Source organism: Pteropus vampyrus, unplaced genomic scaffold (genome assembly GCF_000151845.1).
Source record: "Pteropus vampyrus isolate Shadow unplaced genomic scaffold, Pvam_2.0 Scaffold2, whole genome shotgun sequence".
NCBI lineage: Eukaryota > Metazoa > Chordata > Mammalia > Chiroptera > Pteropodidae > Pteropus > Pteropus vampyrus.
In genome coordinates this window covers 12,336,647-12,358,944 of record NW_011888783.1, presented here as the reverse complement: position 1 = coordinate 12,358,944, position 22,298 = coordinate 12,336,647, and the positions used below count along the sequence as shown (strand labels likewise).

General features: G+C 36.0%; 1 protein-coding gene and 1 pseudogene across 1 annotated transcript in view; one reads left to right on the top strand and one right to left on the bottom strand.

The window, feature by feature from the left end:
- The window catches only part of TTN (titin), a 267,443-nt gene that overhangs the window by 193,603 nt on the left and 51,542 nt on the right, over positions 1-22,298 (bottom strand). The window contains exons 44-49 of the mRNA XM_011359980.1: positions 19,250-19,306; positions 4,600-7,050; positions 3,543-3,821; positions 1,260-1,823; positions 447-728; positions 57-335 (exon numbers count right to left, since the gene is read on the bottom strand). Of these exons, the coding sequence (XP_011358282.1) occupies positions 57-335; positions 447-728; positions 1,260-1,823; positions 3,543-3,821; positions 4,600-7,050; positions 19,250-19,306 (3,912 nt within the window). The remainder of the gene's footprint in view (positions 1-56; positions 336-446; positions 729-1,259; positions 1,824-3,542; positions 3,822-4,599; positions 7,051-19,249; positions 19,307-22,298) is intronic.
- On the top strand, positions 7,841-8,392 carry LOC105289913 (annotated as a pseudogene).

Below are 22,298 nucleotides of genomic sequence, written 5' to 3'. Positions count from 1 at the left end.
TTAAGAAAATTATTTTGACAATTTATTAAAGAGATATCAGTTTTTCAAGCACTAACCTTTTAATAAGTGTGTTGCGCTGCAGCCACACTTCCCAACTTCATTAGCAACAACACATTCATATTCACCGACGTCTGCGCTATTAAAAGAAAAGATCTCCAGAGACACAAGAGACTTCTGAGAAAATAACCTGTATTTTTTACTACTTCGAATTTGCTTCTTATCTTTGAACCAGCTAATTTCAAATGGTCCAGTGCCTGAGATTTCACACTGAAGGACGGCATTTGTTCCTCTCACTATGTCTGCAGGCTCAAGAGTTTTGACGAAAGAAGGAGGTTCTAAAAAGCATGAAAGCAGTGAATAAGTCACATGTTATGAACGAGTGAAAAGCATCTTTTCACAGAAAAACGATGGACGATAATGGACAAAACAATGGACTATAAACAAACCTTTGATAACTATTTCAGCGCTGCAGCTGTCACTGCCAACGTCATTTACTGCTTCACATGAGTAACTCCCACTGTCTTCAACTTTGACATCAGTAATATCAAGCACAGCCTCAGAATGGACAAAAGACATGCGGATTGTGTTACTCTCATTAAGCTCTTTGTTATTTTTAAACCAAGTAACCTGGATCACGGGTGAGCCTTTCAACTTGCAATGGAGGCGTGCTGATTCACCTGGGAGCATTAAATAAGAGGGATCCACCTTCTTCACAAAGGATGGTGGCTCTACATCAAGTTAACAAGAAAAGAAAAAGGAAAAGATAGCTGAAGCGTAATCTCCACAAAAGATAAGTAGACATATACAACAAAAAGACACAGCACACATAAAATATCTGCATGAAATTTCTGAAAAGGTTGTGGTGTTCTCAATAACTTTCCATATTTCAATGATTCTAAAACACTTTCTCAGTTTCTTGATTTAAAAAAAAAAAAAGAACAAACAAAAACAAAAATGAGCAAACTCCACATACACAAAGAACAATTTTATAAAAGAAGAATAGTTAAGGATTTCCTAGACACTTGAACTTTTTAAAGCAATCTTTGTTAATGGCAGAATGTTTTAAAAGAACAAAAGTAAGTGAATTGTGAAGAAGATTGAAAAACTAAAATCAAACAAATGACGGGATTTCCCCCAAACTAAAAGTTTTGCTTGGATGAAATTATTTTAATAACAAAATGTACCGACTACATCGATGCTTCTACTGAGGCATCCTTTCAGAGAAGAAAGTGAAAAAATCATATTCACACATTTCTTACCTCTGATAGTCACCGTTGCTGTAGATGAGCTGCTTCCAGCCTCATTTGAAGCTGTGCAAACATAGGTTCCTGAATCTTTTAGTTTGGCTAGCGGAATCTCAAGCGATGCTATTTTATCTTCAAAATAGATCTTATAATCTTTCCCAGGTGGGAGTTTTTGCCCATCTTTATTCCATGTAACGGTGACTTTTCTGTCTTCATCTACTTGGCATTCAAGGTGGATCTTCTTATTGATAGCCGATTGCACAGGCTCTAATTCTTTAATGAAATGTGGTTTGTCGATTATGATCAGCTCAGCTTGGCAGATATCGGCTCCAAACTTGTTAGAAGCCTTACAAGAGTAAACTCCTCTATCTTGAATTGTAAGATTTGAGAGTTCTAAAATGTGTTTGTTTTCTGAATCCGAAATCTTGTGGCTAGGGGAAGGTGGTAGAGCAGCCCCATCTTTCTGCCAAATGGTTTCAATCACAGGAGTCCCTGTCACTGTGCAGAGGAACTTGGCTGCCTTACCCACAAAAGTTGTAATGGACTTAGGTCTGGAGAGAAAGGTTGGTGGATATGCCTCTGCAAAAGAAATTTTTCCAGCATTACGTTTTGTCCCCACCAAAGCTCTTGCTGTATTGCTATATTTCAAGAAAGAGAAAAATGAGTTATATCTTTAGATAGACTTGAGATGGTATTTAAAATAGAGTAATGTATTAATAAAATGAAAAGATTTGTTAAAAGAAAGTGATGAGAGTGTTCTTTATAGAAGAGACAGCACATTAAATGTTTCTATCAAAGGAAAGAACAGATACTCCTTTATTTAGTAACATTAACTTACTATTGTTAATGATTTGTCCATTTTAGAGCTGATTATTTGAATTATTTGATAAGCAATTCAGCTGATACTTTTACTCTGCCTAATTAGAAGACTGTATAAGGAAGATAAATAAAATGTACCTGAAGAATAGAAATATTAAGTGATAAAAAGTTTTAGTAGTTTTGTAAAGTCTCTCTAACCCTAATGTCAATAACTGGCAAAGCCTTAAATGGCTTAACTTTGAATGCAACCCCTCAAGTCCTTTTAAGCTTGTCAGAATATTTATAGCAGTAATTTCCCATTTCTATACTGCATTTTGAAGCAAGCCTTTAGGACCCTCTCTTTCTGATCTTTAAAAAATCATCCTCCTTCCTCTTTCTTATTGTTTGAAAGGTATTAGTCCCATTACTGAATTGGCCTAATTTGGGTAAAGAAATTTCCAAGAGTGTCACGAAGAATAAAGCCATACATGCGGTTTCATGGAGACTCTGATCACAAAGTGAAAACCGCAGGTCGGGTTGCCACAGACCTGGGTTTTATGTTTTCTGATATGTAAAAGATCTGTAGAGTAGAGAAAGCTACACAGAACCCTAACGTATTCAGGTCAAACCGATGTGCTACATTTGCCTTTCCCTTTCAGATTCTCAATGAAAAAGAAGATCAAGGAACAATCCTGCTCTGACATTAGTGCATGGCTTCTCTCGACAATGTGGGTTGTTGCTACTCCTGACTCTAAATCATAATTCATACTCACGCTTTCCCTTGGGAAGAAAGCAACAAAGAAAAAGAGAGAGAGAGAGCAGGAAATGAGGGAATGCAAACACTTGATGAGTATTAACTAATCAAAAGTCATTCGGGGAACTTAAATACTGGGAACAGAATATCTGTGTAGTTACTCTTATTTTTAAATTAGGAACAAAGCTTAGGGTGAGAATCCTAGTTTACAGTCCTGTGCTAGCTCCCTGTCTCACATTAGGATTTGTTTAACTTTAGTTTTATGCTCTGGCTTTCCTCAGTGTGAATTCTGTTCTTAACTGGTTCCAATTATTAAATTCATTGGGATATTATATATTTTGTAGTAGCACCAAACTGTCCTGAAATTTTTTATATTAAGGGCCAAGCCGTCAGTAGTTATCCAAGAATTTCTTCTAAGCTAGTCATTAAAAAAAAGACAACAAAACTAATAAAAACAAACTCTCTCAAAACCAAACTTTCAGGAGCCACTTCTCATTTGATTCCTTAACATTTGTCTCAAAATACTAAATTATATTTATTTTTTCCTTAGCCGTTGTTAGAAATACGACTGTAAATAATAATTTCTTGTCTGACATAGGTTCTGCAGTACCTAGTCACCATGTTACCATCTAGGCTGTTGGTCTCTCCAGTTGGTAGGACAAGCACATCACGAACCTGTATGAAAAGCAAATTAAGCAACAATGTGAAATGAGATGATAACACCCAATTCGATGTATGGCATTTACCTGTCACAGTTAGTGTGGCTGTACAGCTGACACTGCCATACTCATTGGAAGCTTTGCAGGTGTACTCGCCGCAGTCAACAACCTGGGTTCTCAGGATTTCCAGGCTGGAGACGTAATTTGAAGATCGAATAGAACACTTGTCACTCTCATAAATTTCTCGGCCAGCTTTAAACCACTGGAATCGGACATTGGGGGCACTTTGGATCTCACAGGTGAATTTGGCTAGGTGGCCCAGGGCTACTTCAAGGGGCTCGATTCTCCTCTTGATCACTGGGGCAGCTGCAAAGGGAAGCAGAGTCCATTAGCATGCCCCCGCATCAGGCATACCACATTTTTCTTTTCCTTCTAACTTTTGTTTCTGTTAATGAAGTAAGACAGTTGAAACTGGTGAGAAGGATTGCAGCAGTTTAAGACAAGTGACTGGAAAATGAGAAAGATCATTGAAGGCAAAAGGAGACAATAAGCAGCTTTCAACATATTCAATCAGTACTTTGCAGTGAATTGTGAAAAAAATTAAAATGTGATGCTATTGGCTCACGTGCGTAACAACATGATAACTCTTTAAATATACCATGCTGACTAGGAACATTGAGAATGTGAAAAAACATGACATCTTATATAAAGTGATAAGTGAAACAACAGCAAAAAAGAAATAGATACAAAAAACATAAATGGACAATTAATCATGGTTATTTTGAATTTATGGGTGAGAATGGAAATTTTAGAGTGGCTAAGTGTTCACTGACAGCTTTTTATTACATGGTATTAAAGTATTTCCATATGAAAATAAACTAAAAAGCATATGTATTGGTATTATGAAATATATGAAAACACGTTTTATTTAAAAAATAAGTAGTAATGTAGATATAACATATTACCCAATAAAGAGTAAAGGAAAAGGAGAAGAGTTAATAACCATGATTATGTCTGTGACTATTCTTACTCTAAATCAACTGCATTCTGGCAGTGGCAGATAAGTGAAAATTCAGTGATGCAACCTGAACATTACAATCCAGTGAATGTTAGAGCTTTATCCATTTAATCCTTAAAATCCAACCTCTTTTGACTACAGTGAGTTTTGCCGAAGTTTCTGTTTTTCCGTCGTCATTCAGGGCCTCACAGGTGTACTCTCCCTGATGTTCTTCTGTATTTACTTTGTCGATTACTAGTGTGTATGTATTTTGATCTTGTAAACACTTGAACTTTTCATCTGAAGGCACCAGTTTACTCTCAAAATACCAGTTCACCTCTTTGGCGTTTGTTATGGATGACGTGAGGTTTACGATGTCACCTTCCTCAGCAACAGTGTCCACCAAGGGATTATGTATTATAGGACCAGCCTCTTTGATTAAACTACCCTCAGATGGTCTTGGTAACTCATCTTGTTTTTCATCAGAGAGAGCAGCTGTAGCAACCACATCAGGGACAGCTGTGGTATCCACAACTTTGACCTGACTTTCCACATTAATGTAACTGACTTCTTCCATTGAGACCAAATATTTAGATTCGATTTCTGGTTCAGTGATTGCTTCAACAGTCTGTGAATCTGAAAAAGAATCCATTTCTTCTTGCAAGCCTGTTTTGGTTCCTTTCTGAATTCGAGGATCCTCAGCTGTTAAGATGTTTATTTCCTCACATATAATAGAGCACAAGGCATCCTTAAATTCAGTTTTCAAGTTAGCCATTTGAGGATCGATACCTTCAATAGCGATGGTTAATTCTTCTGTTAGAGACTTCCCTGAGGTAATAAGGTAGGTACACATAATGCGTTTGGGCTCTTGGGTAAAGTTTATGGCCTTGACCTCTACCTTTTTAATGTTTCTTAACCACTCAGAGAAAAGGCTCATTTGCTCAATGGCCACTGCTGCTTGCAAAGCCCTGCGGATCTGAGTTTTCAGGTTTAATCTTTGCTCTTCTGGAATACCAGAAAGCAAACTTTCCTTAGAAAGAATGTCACTTTCCCCAACTTCCTGCACGGCCTGTATTGCCATGGGTTCTTTCTTATACTCAATGGTTTGGTTAGGGGGCATTGCCAAGTTGTCAGAATGCTTTTCCTTGAATAGTACTTGCTCTTCTTCACATGCTAGTGGAAAACTTAAGGACTTGCCTTCCTCAGTCCTGGCCACGAAATCTTGCCCTGTACTTTCCAGTTGATACGCGCTTTCCATCAAAATTTCACTTTCTTCTGTGCACGTGTGTTCTGAAGGAACCTGGGGCTCATAGCTTATGTTAGAGACCTCAGTGTCAGGACCCTTGAAACTTTCCACGTGTCCCTCAGCTAAGTTCTGACTCATGATGAGAGCACTTTGTGCCTCTTGCTTTTGAAGAGTTCCCATTTGCTCTTTGTCCACTGAAGATACTGTCTTTTCTTTTGGTAAAAGTGCTTCCTCAACCCCAGAAGTTGGATATGAATGAGCTGGAGGTTCTTCTGTTAAAGATTGTAGATAACTCCCTTCAGGTTCAGCTAATAAAGTTTTCAGAGGCTTGACTGTTAATGAACTAATTTCTTCTTTGGATGTGGCACCAGGGAATATTTTTTCAGTATCTGATAGAACTGCCTGTGATGCAGCCTTCGAAATGGTATCCTTTACAAAAGCTGCAATTCCTGGCTCTGAGTCAAATGCCTCAACTGCAGGGCCCTTTAACAACACCTGGGGAAAATCTTTAGGAGCCTCTGGTGTGGACTTGGCTTTGCAGGGGGCATCAGTCATGTCTGTGTCTTCCAAAAGCACAAGTAACTCTGCAGCACAGGTGGACTCACCCCACATATTCTCTGCTTTACAGACATAGAGGCCACTGTCTTCCTTCTGAGGGTCATTGACAATAAATGTCCCAGAACCTTCAGGATTATGAATGATAGTGTAATATACATTGGTGCAAAGCTGTTTATTTTCTTTGAACCATAAAACGGTGGGTGCAGGCTCTCCGATCACCATGTACTCAAAGACGGCAGGGACCCCCTGAGCACAGTGAATTGGTTTTAACTCTTTAAGGAAGTAAGGAGGACAAGGACCTTCAAGGTTTCCCAGAGGTTTCTCCACTGCTGATTCTGGTTCAGTTTCTTTGTGCCCCTGTCCTTTGGAATTTATTTTTAGATAGGCACTGCATATTGTCTGTCCATATTCATTACTGGCAATACACGTATACTCTCCCTCATCCTCAAGTTTTGTGAACAGAATGATCAAGCTATGATCATTACCATCGAAAACAAATTTGTAGTCAGCAGAAGGCGTTAACATTACTCCATTAAAGAACCACTGAATTTTAGGTTTGGGAATGCCAGTGACAGTAACAGACAGTTTAGCCACATCTCCTATGCTTATTTCAGCATTTGACACTTCTTTGATAAAAACTGGGACACTGCCTTCCTTTTTGGAATCAAATTTAGTTGAATGAACTGGAGGTTCAGACAAAAGTTCAAGTGTTTCATTTCTATTAGATAACTGAAGGTCAGAGCTATAGGTCTGGAGTCCTTCTTCCTCAGCAGACAGAAGACAACTAGAAAACTCTGTTTGGGGAAAAATGATGATTATTTTACTATCAATTTCATGTAACAACAATAAAAATAAAAGTCAAAGAATTATGTACCAACTGGTGTCCTTCTTCTGCTTTTTTCCTGAAATCATTAGATTACCCTGAGATTAATAATCTATCAAAAAGCACATTTCTAATTGTTTAATCTTAGTTTACTGTATCACATTATGTGATTATAAATACTAATGCAACTTTTAGTCCACTTCATTCGTATTAGAGTCTATAAATTTTAAAGATGTTTTTACACATTTCCCTTTGTAATATAATCCCAATTCTAAAGTTTGAAAAACTGCTGGCTAAATATTTATAATAAAGGAATCCAGCATTATTTAAATCACTTTCTAAAAAAAGATCCAGAATTATTATTTATATTTAGAATTTTCTTGCATTTAAAAATATCCTCATTATCAAAATGGAGACCAATTATTTCCAAAATAAAACATCTGTGTCCCAGTTACTGCTTATAAATCAAGGCCATTATTAAAAATAAGGGGCTACAGGAAATGTTTAACTTGAATTTGTAAGAGAACTACTGTTTTCAGTTACTAGAAATGCAGGCCTTCTTTTGCCTGTGTAAATTGCACAGTACTTCAACAAAGCTTTTATAATAAGACTCAAGTTACTAACTTAATGGGAGAATCAGAAATGAGAGAAAACAACTCCGACATTAAAAACTTGATCGTGGCTCCCTGACTCCCCTTGTGCTCCTCCCCCTGCCTCCCTTAACTCCGCCCATGGTGCTTGGTCCTACCTCTAGACTTAAAATGCCCCTCTGGGGAGGTGGGAACAAGTCTGGGGCTGGTGGGAGGACCCTGTGCAATGAGAAAGAGGTGCAGTGTGATGGGAGAAGCTTCCATGGATGCTGCTTTCTCTGCATGGTTTGCAGGTGAAATTTAGATAGTATAAAAGTGACAATTCATGATAAAGAGATCAACTGCAACTCCTGCTACGGAAAGAAGTATGAGCCAAAGGCGTTAGCATGCTCAACAAGGATATGGAGAGATTGGGTATCAAGCCAGAGAATGTTTAACCTAACCGGCTTGCAACAAATCCAAACACTTATAAATTAGCTCAGAAATACAAGATGCTGAGAAGTGGTCCAGATGTGGAAATTTTGTTAGTGCTGCTGAGAAGGTAATTGGAGCTAGAAAGCTCTGGCACAAAAACTGTTTCCAATGTGCCAAGTGTGGGAAGAATCAACAGCTCTGAGTGAGAAAGAAGGTGTAATCTACTGTACAGGATGCTACGCAAAGAACTTTGGGCCCAAAGGATTTGGCTGTGACCAAGGAGCAAGAGTTCTTGTTCATGCTCAATAAAGGTGTGAACTTAAAACTGAGATCACACACTGAGAATCACTACATAATCTAGACACAGATAATCTAAAACTAAACTCCTGTGAATTTCCATTAGCACTTCAGTACTGTATTTTACTCTGTCCTTGAACAGGCTGCCTGGCTAGTAGGAAGAGAGCACTGTATCCTTTTGCTTTACTTATCAGCATTTTCAAGAACCATTTTTTTTTTTACATTTTAAATAAAACTTCGGCTTGAAAAAAAACTTGATTATATTTTATTTTGCAAGAAATACCTATACATCATTATGGAACAGAAAAACAAAGCAGTGAATAACAGATACTCTTTAAATAGTGTATTGGATGACAAGATGAAAGATTTGTAATTTGATAGCAAAGCATTAGGTTTTCATTAAATCTATTAAATATATAGAACAGCTCTGTTAATACTAGTTTTACTGCTTTACTAAAAAGCAGTTTTATTATTTTATTTGTTCACTACACTTGCATCATATGGAATAGTCTTATGCCTTAATTCTTTTTTGTTCTAGTGTATAAGCATTATAAGGCAGGACTCTAGTGTCTGTTAGTTGTAAATGTACTGGTAAAACTTATTTACAGCATGTAGAATACATATACTTTTATTATTTCAATTAGTAGTCATAAAATCATTAATTTATTTCACATACCAATGGTGACCACTTAACTTTATGTTTAATCTATAATATGTTACTCATGTCACCTCCCCCTTTACTTGAACTGCCGAAACATCTGTAAAGGGAATGAATGTGAATGTGGTTAAAATACTCCTCCTCACTAAAATCTTGAAATATTTTCCCTTACCTTTAAACATGGTATATTAACCATAAAACAGATAGGAAATGGAACACAAATGTGCTGAAACATGAAAAGTGTAGTTAAAAATACATGTTGTAGGAGCAGTTAAGAATTATGTCTAAACATTACGATGTGTAATACAATGAATTCTTTATCCAACATCAGAGAAATTAATATTTCAGGCTTTTAAGTTATGTGCCATTGAGTCAGAAAATTAAAAAATTCTATTTAATTATCTATAACAATTAATAAATAAGCCAAGTGTGGGCAAGGCTTACTTTTCTTTATTCATTATTATTCTGCATATCCTCAAGTCTAATGCATTTGAGAATAACAGAATTCTAATGAGTAAAGTCAAATAAGGCCCTCCTTCTTATGTGAATAAAAGTATATTTTTCAGCCTTTCATGCAAATCCAATAAGGCATTAAAACTTTTTTTTCTTACTTCCTTTCCTTTCCTTTCCTTTCCTTTCCTTTCCTTTTTCCTTTTTCCTTTTTCCTTTTTCCTTTTTCCTTTTCTGTCTTTCCTTTTAAGAAACAGGTTTTGAACTGTTGCTATGCTCTATAACACTTGGGTAAAGTGTGCTTGTCATGTTTATCATGACCTGAATTTCTAATTTATTTAAACCTCCATTATGTGACTAAAAGTAGAATAAATCCTTAAGTCCCTAAACTATAGAATATAATTTTATTTCAGAGATTTAGGGTGTACCATATTACATCTATAATTATTATCACAGATATTGTGTACTCACTGGTTGAAACAGAAATGATTGTTCCACCATAGTGTATCTATCTTAATGAGTTTTGGTGACTCAAAACAAGTAAAACAAGATTTTTTTTTTTTTTGCGGGGGGAGGATATAGAAGTGAGGGATGGGGTGGGGATATAAGCCTGACTGCTCTGTCTATATTCTGTATATACTCCAAATTGCTTATGTAAGTTGGAAGGCTTTTAGGGAATTCCCATTGTGAGAATAAAAAAAAGGTAATAGATAAAATAAACATAGTAAGCATAATTGGAATGAAGGAGTATATGAATTCTTTTAAAAATTAAATTTAAATTAAATGTTTAGTTTTTTTAGAATTAAATTAGAATTAATATGTTTAATACAATTACGGTACTTAAAAATTGCTCAATGCAAGGGACAAATATAGTCATTAAGTAACAGTGAATAATTTATGAGTTGGGGGGAGGGAAGATTTATAGTTTTATTACTATATTCTATTGTTTCATCATCTGTTGCAAAATTAAAATTTATTTCAAATCACATTAAGAAAAATTACAACTGGGATAACATATAGAGTTAAACAATTAACTCTGAGAAATTTTGGTCCAACCCCTCATTTTCAGATTAAAAAAAAATTGAATTACAACATAATGAGAAGATTTATGTTCGCATTGGTACATAGATACAATACCAAGGATTTTGTGAATATATTAAAATTCTAATTTTGAAAAACAACAGATGTCACTTAGAAATATATATAAATCTTGAATCTTGAATGCTTATTAATTTCCAGTTTTAAAACTTTAATTCAGTGAAAATGACAGGAAAGCTTACTATCTTGTTATTTGTATATAATCTGAAACACAGATAACCATATTGCCTCCTAATTTTAAAGACTCTGAAATTGGACTGCAGTTTGAAATCTATATAAATGTTATACAGTAGTTTACTTTTTCCTCAGGCAAATATAAATGCTGCATTTTATACTTGACACCATCTAGAAAATTGAGAAAATGAGATTTTTTCCAAAAGTGGAAAGCTCTTTATTTGCACATTCTGCAAATATCCGGATGAACTCTATCCAATCAGTACCACTCGCCCCTTCGAAACCAGCAAGAGTTAAAACACTTAAGAAGAGAAATATTAATAATGAAAATATTTTTAAAGAGCCAAAAAATATATTAAGATTGCAATGTAAAACTGATTATAGACTTAGTTACTTGTTTCTGTCATTTATCTAAGTCCAAGTAAATAAGCATGTATTTGGCTGCAAAAGGGTTATAATTTCACAAATAAAATACTCAGAGTGGAGAGATTTTCACTTACCAATGTCATTGCATGGTCATCTGACAAGATCTCCTATTTTACATTTTACTTTACATATAGTTTAGCTTCTAAAAGGGAACGCATTCTGCTGAAACGCTTTGGGGGAGGAGGATAGAATGAGAGTAAAGTAGAAACACAAACAATTAGGTAGCCAAAGAGATATTTAATTGCGCTTGATTTTTCACAGCATAATTGACACAAGTGATGATTCCACAGTTTAGATAACAGAATATTTACAAGTGTTACAAACATGAGGTGTTTACATGGAGAAAATGTTTTCCCAGGGGACTTCAATGTAATGCATTCAAATAGAGTTGACATATTTTGAAATTTATTAAATCTATATAATTTAGAAATATGAAAGCACTCGAATCAATTGTGATAATTACTGAGACACTAAAACATCGTACAAGAAACTTTAAATTAGGGTGAGTGCTGCACAGGTCTCAGCCATTCCTGATTTGTTTGTAGCTACACACCTGTATTCACCTTCGTCATCTTTTACTAAGCTTGTTATGAATAAATTGTGAAACCCTATACCACTTTCTTCAGTACTGAACCTTGCTCCTTGCATCAGTTTCCCATCTTTGTACCAGTAAACTGTGGGTCTTGGAGAACCACGAACTAAACACTGAAAATAAGCCACTGTGCCTAATGGTGCATAACAGTCAGAAATACCTTTGATAAACCTGGGAGGTCCTTCTACAACCTGAAATTCAAAAAAGCTGTCTGAATATTTGTGTTTTAAGACTAATTCTTCCTTCAAACTGCTTAAAGTCACTTTACTTTTCTTTGTTATCATAGCAAGTATTGCCGAATCTCCCATGGTGAGAAATCCCCGACAGAGAGCCTCTCCTACACAATTCACAGCTCTGCACCTATATGTTGCACTATCAGAAAGACAGACGTTTCGAATTTTAAGGGTGTGATTTCCCTTCTCTTCACTAATCACATACTTAACATTATCTGGCTCTATACACATATATTCTTTATACCATTTAACTTCTGGATTAGGGATGCCTATGACTGAGCATTTGAACACAGCGTCCGAATTTTCTGGAACTTTAAAATCACAAATAGGCATTATAAAACGAGGAGGCATTTCGAATACTTCTAAGTCAATTTTCAGATCTTTGTCTTCTTCCCCTCTTGAAGCCATATTTGGATCTGCTAAATTCAATGGAAGAACATCTAGACTCACAATCATGCTTTTATGATCTGGAGTAAATTCAGGAACTGTGACTATTTTCACTTGCTTTTCAAATTCTTTAACATCTTTTTCACTTAATTCAACTTCCAAGACAATTTCTTGAGGAGAAGGTGTTCTTGATGATGCAGTATTTTCCAAATCAAATTCCATGACATGCTGATGTGTTACCGGAGGTGGGAGTGCCACCACTCCTTCTTTTTGGGGTACTATGTCTACATTTGCAAAGCTCTTTGCTTCCCCTATGATGTTTACAGCATGGCACATGTACTCTCCTCTATCTCTTTTTTGAATGTTAGAAATTTCCAAAGAACACACATTCCCCACCCTTTCTATTTTAATTCTTTCATCTGGCTCTAGCAAAGATTTGTTTCTATACCATTTCACACCGGGAACTGGAATGCCCTCAACTTCAACGATGAAGCCTAATGTTGTATTTTCATATATCTTCCTTTTGGTCAGAGGTTCAATAAAAGACGGAGGCATTTCATTGTCTTTTGGTTCAATGGATTCATTTGGTGTGCCAAATGAATCAGAACGCCACATTTCATGAGCTGAACTTCTCTCTCCTGTAGGAGTATGGAAATGTTCATTTGGTGTACTGTCTTCTCTTTCTATTTTTGATGGGTACCTTTTAAAGTTTCCAGTGGGGTTTGGTCCTCCAATAGAGATAGAATATTTGTCAACTGTTTCTCCTCCTAAAGGTGTGGAATATCTCTCTAGAGTCTCCCCTGGGGGTGTGGAATATCTCTCTAGAGCCTCCCCTGGGGGTGTGGAATATCTTTCTAGAGCTTCCCTTGGGGGTGTGGAATATCTCTCTAGAGCCTCCCCTGGGGGTGTGGAATATCTCTCTAGAGTGGGGGTGTGGAATATCTCTCTAGAGCCTCCCCTGGGGGTGTGGAATATCGTTCTGTTATCTCACCTTCAGAAGGTGTTGAGTACCTTTCAGCAGCTTCCTCTAAAGGTGTGGTTCTTTGAACAGTTTCCTCTCCTGAATGTGTTGAAGATTGTTTAGTTGTATCTAATGGAGTAAAATATAAATTGGGAGACTTTGGAGTTTCAAAATGTTCAACAGAAGTTGGTGGGGTATAAAACTGATCTAACTCAGAGATTTCTTCACTGGTTATACTTCCCACATCAATCGAAATATCCGATTCAGGAGAAAATGGGCGACCTAGTGATTCCTGTTGTTGGTTGTAATATTCATACACAGTGTTGAAAGTTACCTCTTCAACCTCCATGGACGTGACCGATTCACTCTGGACAAGTTTTGCCTTGTCCTTGGTGTCTTTAGTTTCAGGAACTTCATGCTTTCCAGCAGAAAGTAAATATTGTGTTAGGGAGAATTCAGATCCCATTACTTCTGTTGTCTGTACCTCATCTAATTTGGGGAAATTTTCAGAAAAACAAGTTTCTATTTTTTCTCCTTCAGGAGTGAGAAAAGAAGTTTCATTTTGAACTTGAAGTTCTTCATAACATTTTTCTTTTTCAGAGACATCAGTTTTTTCACTTATTTGTTCATTTGGATTCTGTTGTTCCTCGGTCATCAAGAATGAAAAGCACTGGCTCAGAGAAGGTTTTCTGTACTGCGTGTCTGCATTGCCTTTGGGGTCTCCTAAAATTCCAGTGGCATATCCCTGTGCCCCTCCATTCTGCGTTTGAAATGATGCCAACTCTGGTTCCAGTGTGTGTTCCTCCTCTGTTTTGCACACCTCTGAAAGCTTTCCCTCAATTGCTGCTTTTTTCAAAAGTGAAATGAAACTTTGATCTCCATTTTCTAAAGAATGTTTTTTCTCAGAAAGATCAGTTTCTCTTTCATCTACAGATGAGGTTTGAAGTAGGGCACATGATTCACTATGGATTTCTTCAGGAAAAAATTTAAGAGAACTATTAGTATTTAAAATTCCTAAATTTTGTTCCTGTATCTGTTGGACTCCTTTTTCCAAATAAAAGGTCTTTTCATCAATACAACTTTTCTCCATCACGGTTCTATTTGAAAACTCTTGACTGGAAGAAATTTCTTGATCGGTAAATATGTTATTTTGCTTGTTTTTAGAGGTATTCTGTGTATCAAATTGTAATATTTCAGGGCTAGGAATTTCTTCTTTATGAAGTGTTTCCTGCCATTGCCTAGTTTCTTGCCCTTGGAACTCTTTAGCTGGATAACCTATATGAGAATACATTTGTTTTAGATCAAATACAATGTTCTCAGCATTCTCAGCTGTTTCAGAAGTAGGAAGCTGGATTTTAAAAGAAGCTTCTTCTGGTTGACCACTATCTAATTCTTGGGATTTTAAATCTGGATTTTCTACTTGAGAGTGAAACTGCTTTAGGTCAAATGTAATAGGTGCTTCATGTTCAGCCCTGTCAGAAACTGCATATTGCTCTATAAAGCCTATTTCTTTCTGTTGTTCCCTCTCTTGTACTTCAAATTCCTTATGAGTTTGAGCAGAAAGCAGCTTTAAATTCATTATGATGTTAGATGAATCTGGTTCAGTGTTTGAAGACATTTTCTCTGCCTGGTGTATATTTGCCGTTAGGTCAGTTGATCTTGATTCTCTTCGATTTAATGGAAAGTCAGTATCGTCAGACTTCTTTTGAGGAGGATTAATGAATGATTTCCTGGTAGGTCTTTTTTCTAGAAGTCCTTTCTCTACATGTTGTAACTTTTCAAATGCAATAATTCTATGCTTCACCTTTCTTCTTGGGTAACATCTTTCTTCATCAAGGGGTTCTTCGTATGTGATGCTAGATGAGTCTTTTGTATTGCAACTATCAGAAATTTTCTCAGAGTGGATATTTGAGAAATGGTCACTTTGGGCATATTCTTGCACATTTATCCTTTCTGATTCACCACGTTTTCCAAAATCATGTCTTACCTCTTTCCTAATTTTTACTTCACTGAAATCATCAACATATGGATAAAAAGTACCCTCTGCTTGGTGCAGCTTTGATTTTTTACTTACATGTCCCTCTTTCCCTTCATCCTGACATTGTATGAGTTCAGCCCTAATAGGCCTGTTGGTTTTTACAGACCTAGAAGCACACTGTGTAAATCTGGGTAGTTTTTCTCTAGAAGATGTGCAATAAACATAGCCTTTCGGGTTTATCTCCTCAGTTGTCTCAAGGCTTTGAAAACATTCCCTTACGGAATATTCTTTTACATAAGATTGGGAAGTTAAAGGACCAGATGGGTAATCATAAAAATGTGCCCTTACAGATTCTCCCTGAATTTGATCTTTAGAATATTTTTCATAAATTCTACCAATATTTTCTAATTGACTATATTCCCTGTGAGTGACAGGTTCCACCATTAGATCTGAAACACTCTCAACTGTTCCAGAATTGTTTTCAGCAACACATTTATATTTTCCAGAATCTTGAGGATTAACATCATTAATATATAATCTGTGGCTACAATTAACTTCTTCAAACTGAAACTTTTGGTTCTGCTTCAAAGGGGCTCCATTTCGAAACCATGTTACAATTGGCTTAGGCTCACCAGATAGTAAACATTCAAGTACTATAAAATCCCCTTCTCTACACCTGGCATGTGTTGGCATTTCTTGTAATATTTTTGGCGGCTCATTAGTAATATCAGATGAAAATATAAATTTGTATTTTGGTGACTGAGTAGCTTCATCTCGAGGTGTTGCTTTAGGTTCCAACTCTTCAAACTGAAACAATTCTCTTGACTCTTTATCCTGTTCTGGGGTAGGAGTTGCTGCTGTTATCTGAATTTCTACAGGAAAAGAAAGAGATTCTATGTCTGCAGAGGGAGGAGCAGGTGGGTTACTCTGTAACATATGGAGATTCGTTTGGCCCTCTTGTCTCAAAGATGGATGAATGCCTTCTGCTTGGTCAAACACCAATGACAGCTCTTCTTCCTCATCAGTGTAGTCATGCAACGTTGGGACCTTATGTGCTTTGACACCATGCCTTTGTTTTGCTTTCACTTTTAGTACACCAGTTGTTTTCACTGTCCCATATTGGTTAAACAGCACACAGTTAATAGAACCTTCGTTTTGAGGAAAAACAGAAGCAAAAGTTAATGTTGAATAGTTTTCCAAGGTATGAATGATAAAGCCTTGATTACGTGGGATAGGTATATCATTATTATACCACGTCACTATGGGTTGAGGAAATCCTTGAAAATGACACACAAATGTACAACTGTCACCTTCATAAACTTCTTGAGATTCAATTTCTTGAAGAAATGAAGGTGGGCAACGTTGTGGACGTTTTTGGAAAGAATTTTCAAAAAATGTTGCTGTTTTTTCTTCTTGTTCAGTTCTGAATTCATCAGCTCTTGTGGAAGTGGAGTATTGTGATTCTCTCAAATCATCCTTTCTTATTCTTTCACTATCTATTTCTTCACTTTCCTTAATATTTTTAAGTATTCCAAAAGATCCACTGGCATGTGGTATAATAACTTGAGACACCTTTTCAGGAGTCTCATCTGTTTCCGTGTTCTTCCATACATTAGTGATGCGGTTAGATGACTCTTCGATTTCAGTTTTGTTCATAATTTCTTCAAGTTGTCCTCTTGCTTGGGTACTCTCATTTACTAGAATTCCGCCATATACATGCTCTTTTCGTGGACTTTCTCTCAGAAATGCCTCCTGGCTCATTCTTATTTCAGTCTGGAGAACTTCTTCATTAACAATAGTTTGAAAGTTTGTAGGAGATTCTCTAGATTCTACACACTGTTCCATTCGATTAGGAAGGGCATGTATATTTTGGACAATACCCTCAGTTACATTATCTACCTTATTTCTATTTTCAGCTAGATCAGATACAGACCTGCTTTTTATTTCTTCTCTGGAGAACAGAATATCTTTATCACTAGCTTTACTTTGCAAAGTTCTTGAGCTTAGTTCAGATGACATTTCTAAAAGAGATAATTTCTTTTTCTCCATTAACATTTTTCTAGCCTCCCGTAAACGGTACAACTTAATTTTGGTCTCCTCATCCAAGAAATTTTCACCTACATTAAGCCATTCTCTTAATTCAGATTTACTTTCTAAATATTCTTCATCATACATAAGATCTGTTTTCTTGCCAGGACTTACTGTCTTAAAGTGTATAGTTCGCATCATTCCCTTTTGTTCAACATCTTGTTTTTTGTTAAAGGGAGAGCCAGTAAACCTCAGGTCAACCTTCATTCTGTCTTCTCTCCTTTCAACTAAAGTCTCCCTATTTTCATGTGTCTGTTCTGCCCTTTTCAGAAATTCTAAATATTTCTCATCTTGACCTTTTTGGATAACGAGCAATGATGCAGTCGATTCAGCCAACCCTTCACTATTAATTGCTAATAATCTATAACTTCCAGAATCTCTATCTTGGACCCTTTTAATCTCCAGGCTGGAAGAGTGATCATGTAAATCACTCTCAGTTTTTATGACCCGTCGAAGACCTGTCGGGAGAGGCCGATTATTATGAAACCAAGTCATTTCTGGAGTTGGACAGGCAATTAATCTACACGTAAAAACAGCAGGTTCGCCCTCTAACACATATTTAAACGTAAGTTTTTGGGTAAAAGAAGGCTTGAAATAGTCAGGCCAAGAGCTTGTAGATAATATTCTACTTGCATATCTTCTAGCAGCCGTGGAGCTGTGATCTAAGTCTTCAGAATCTGAAAAGGCATCACGTGCATCTCTCTCTGGACATTTAGATTCCCCCTCAGAGAATAATTCTGAAAAAAAATAAAATTATAAAGCATTTTACTATTTTCCATAGCATTTGAAAAAGTTGAAAATAAATGAAATTGCAAAATAGGAAATGAAATAAAATGCATGCTACAGATTCTCACAAATCCATAAAAAAATTCACTCACCATATTTGTTCGAATAAACGCAACACCATGCTCTGTTTAAAAGATTCTGACACGAAAATCGTTCGTTGTCTGGTCTTTTCTTCAAACTGTTGAAATTTCTTCTTGAACAAGCAAAAATGCATTTCAAAATAACATGTTCCTGTGCATATTTGTTTTGAGAGCAGGAAAACTTTGTTCCTTTGATGGCTAAGAGGAGAATCTTACCTGACTTGCAGAGAGTGGAATAAACGCCCTTTCTGATCCTTTTGATTGTAGATTAAATTATTATATTTTTGAGAATTAACTATTTAAAAATATATACAAGAACTATAACCATAAATAATTAGCTAAAGTAATATGAGAAGGCGTTTATTCGAACTAATACAGCCATAAAGTCACAATGTTATGCAAAGAAAAGCAGGCAATAAGGATCCCATAAGGCAGCTATCTGCAAGCCAGTGTAAGAGACGTATCAATGTTAAAATGATAATATGTGCATGAAGTGTAAACCAGAATGGGAATGTAACATTTTCACACACCCTAAATAAAGTAGCATTTTAATCATAATTCATTCATGACATTGCATTCTGAGTATGACACATTATTGTCTATTGTTCCATTTAATTCACTGTAATTTTGAAGACAAACTTCTACTTCATGATTTCATGCATTAAGATACCAACTTTTCCTAATACACACTTCTGAAAATGGCTGTTAACATGAAGTTGAATATGGCTGATAAAATTTAAATATAAGATTTTAAATTACCATAAAACAAATTACTGTGAAATGCATGTAACCATCAGCATACTAAACCAGGCATGCGACATAGTAATATATACTCTGGGAGATATATTTGTATATCTATGTCACTTTTCTCAATAATACTTAAAGAAAGAAGGCAGATCAAGGATTCTATTAATCCTTCAGAGTTTCTATTTAAATCTCACATTCAATATAACAATACCTTTCATCTCCACCTCAATCTGCTGTTCGATCCTCTCATGCAACATTGATTCATGGGCTAAAATGGAAAAACATAAAAATTTTTAATGATTAATTCCACATACCTTCTGCCTCATTTTACGATTCATACAATTAAACTTTCTATTTATTATAATAGAAAACTACATCCCCGAAATGCATCAAAAAAAATTCATGCCAGACAAATCAATGAGCTAATAAAGTACATGACAATGTTGGCAGAAAGATTTTAAAACATTTTTATTTTAGGTTCTCTATGAAATTTCCACATTTAGTTCCATAATTTCGCATGCCTTTACATGCATTCAAAAAAGCAATCCACAAGCTAAAGGAATATTCTTTTTTGTTTAATGTCTATTGACTGAACACCTGCTAAGAGATGAAGTCATTTTTAGAAGGAACATGCATTTTCTAACTTGCCACCTTCAGTTGAGGGTAATTCTCAGTTTTTTTTTTTCCTGTGAAATTAAGCATTTTCAGCCAGTAAATATTCCTTTGACTTGAACCATCTTTTAAACTTTAAACTACATAAAGTCCAATTACATATTAAGAAGCAAAACCATGAGTTATCAACTCAAAATTGCTTTTATTACATAGGAAAAGGTACATTCTTTAGACACAGTTGTCTCTGGGATTGCTTCTCCAGAAAGGCGGGTGCCCTGGTACCACTCTCACCCCACAGTTCGTGTGACATTGTGTCAATATGTTTGACTCCTTGGCTTCTCAGTTCCTTGTGGTCTTTGGCATTAAGTTAATGACAAACTTGATGTTTTCTTTGACGATTCTCTCTTTACTTCACAGGTTGTTTTAATTTGTGACTCTTTGAGTGTTTTAATACTTTTAGTGTCTGAATCAAGGGAAATATTTGTAACTGCTCTGGTTTGCGATTCTTTGGCTAGGTAAGAATAAAGTTAGGAAAAGGAATAAATTAGCTGTGTTTGTAAGAGTAAAATACACGCTGAATTTAGAGAAGTTGGAATGTCATTAGGATGAGAAGAAAAGCAGCATGTTAGTCCCAAAACTAATATATAACATATCTATGCTTACTGTGCACATAAGGATTCTATTCAAACTAACTTACGGTGTTTTACATTCTTACTTGATCTTCGTGGATAACTATGTAGCCTATGTAAAGATATTGGGTCACGGTAAAAGAAGAGCATATAAAAATTAGTCTTAGATAACTGTGCTTGATCCTTCACTTTTCAAACACTTAAAAGTATCTTACTTTTTAATTTTCATAAGTACAAGTAAGGCAATCTGGACTTTCCAGGAAAAAAGTGCTCATGCTCCTAGAACACTTTAATAATATTCAGTTGGAACTTGTGAATTAGAAATCCTGAGGTGAAAATGTCCAGCTCAAATCCCCTCTGGGAACTTGATGTTCAAGCACTGTACGATGGCACTAGGTTCTTCAGGAAACAAGTTGAAACACCTACATTTCTCCCACCTCCACAGCACAGCTAATTCCCAATAATACTGCTGCAGAAACTGCCACAGTTGTCATCTATAAGACTTGTAGACGACAACTCCAGATAAATAGTACCTGTGTGATTACTGTGCTAGCCAGCAGCTGCAGTTAAATTGAGGGTCAACTCTCTGGATGGTGGAATTTTCCATCTGACCTGCATGACTAGATCTTAGTTCTTGAGCTATTCCTTTTGTAGGCTTTGGGGATATAACCAGAAATAACTACAGAGTAAAATGTCAGATTAAAGAACAAAACAGCCTCCTTTTGGTGAGTATTACAGATACGTTAAAGTGAATTTATGGGCTTATTTCAAAATTCACTGTAGAGATGGCTGTGCACATAGCCATCTTAAAAAGGTTGGCCAATAACTTGGCTACTCATGTCCAACAACTCAATAATAGTATAATCAGATCAGGGAAGGACTTGAGGCCATAGGTCTAGATAGACCCTTGGAGATGCCCGAACTTCTATCAGCTTCCTTCCGAGGGATTTCGTGAAGCTCCTTTGCATATAGACACATAGCATGAGCTTCTAGCACCTGAAGAATAATTTCATTATTTCGTTAGTATCTAAAAGGAAAGTCCATGGATAAGAGGAAGAAGCTAACCTTTACCCAGACAAATTTATTCACACCTTTTCAAACACAGTAGAGAATCAAGCACGGTAACAACAAAAATATTGATCTTGCCATGAGATAATTCTATAATTCCCAGAGGATCTGAAGCTGTAAAAGCAGCATAATTTCTTGTGAAATATCTAGAGACTATTCATTTTGGTGCTGATAGAGCCCTATTATTTTCAGTGCCCAATTTTTAATTTTCACGGCCTCCTTATAAACAGCTAGGACTTCAGATGTGAATACAAAGGGCAAACGAGAATTTTTGAGTCTCCTAAAACTAGAACAATTAAATTTAAATTTAACACAGTGTCAGGCACAATAATAAATACTCAACAAATACTTGAATTATAACATCTTAACCTTTAGTACACTCCCTAGGTGGTCCATTTGGTAAATATTAGAAAAAGCAGCACACGTGAAATGAATCTTAACTTCCTGAACCTGGATTTGAAAGTTAAACTTCCTGAATCTAGACTGGAAAGTTAAATGTTCTTAAAAAGGTTGGCCAATAACTTGGCTGACTTTCATAAGTCATTTATGACTAGAGTGCTAATTTAGAGATATTCTAATTAATATATTCAGTGATTTAATTTGCATGACAGAAAAGCTGCAGAAAGCAATGAAGATGAAATGAAGCGAGTCGTAGCTAAAAATCAAATAACCACCTTCTACACTTAGTACTGCTGTCGTTGTCTTCTCTCCATACTCGTTGTGTACAATGCAGCTGTACAATCCTTGGTCTACCAGCTGAACATTACATATAATAAGAAATTGAATATTTCCACTTTGTGACTGCCTCACTCTCTCAGATTCCTCTATCTTTACACCTTCATGAGTCCAGGTTACATCAACGAAAGATTCATCTTCTAAAACACAGAGGAATTGAGCAGTGTCGCCACACTTTACAGAGAGGTCCTGAAGTTGCAGGAGAATTGTTGGCGC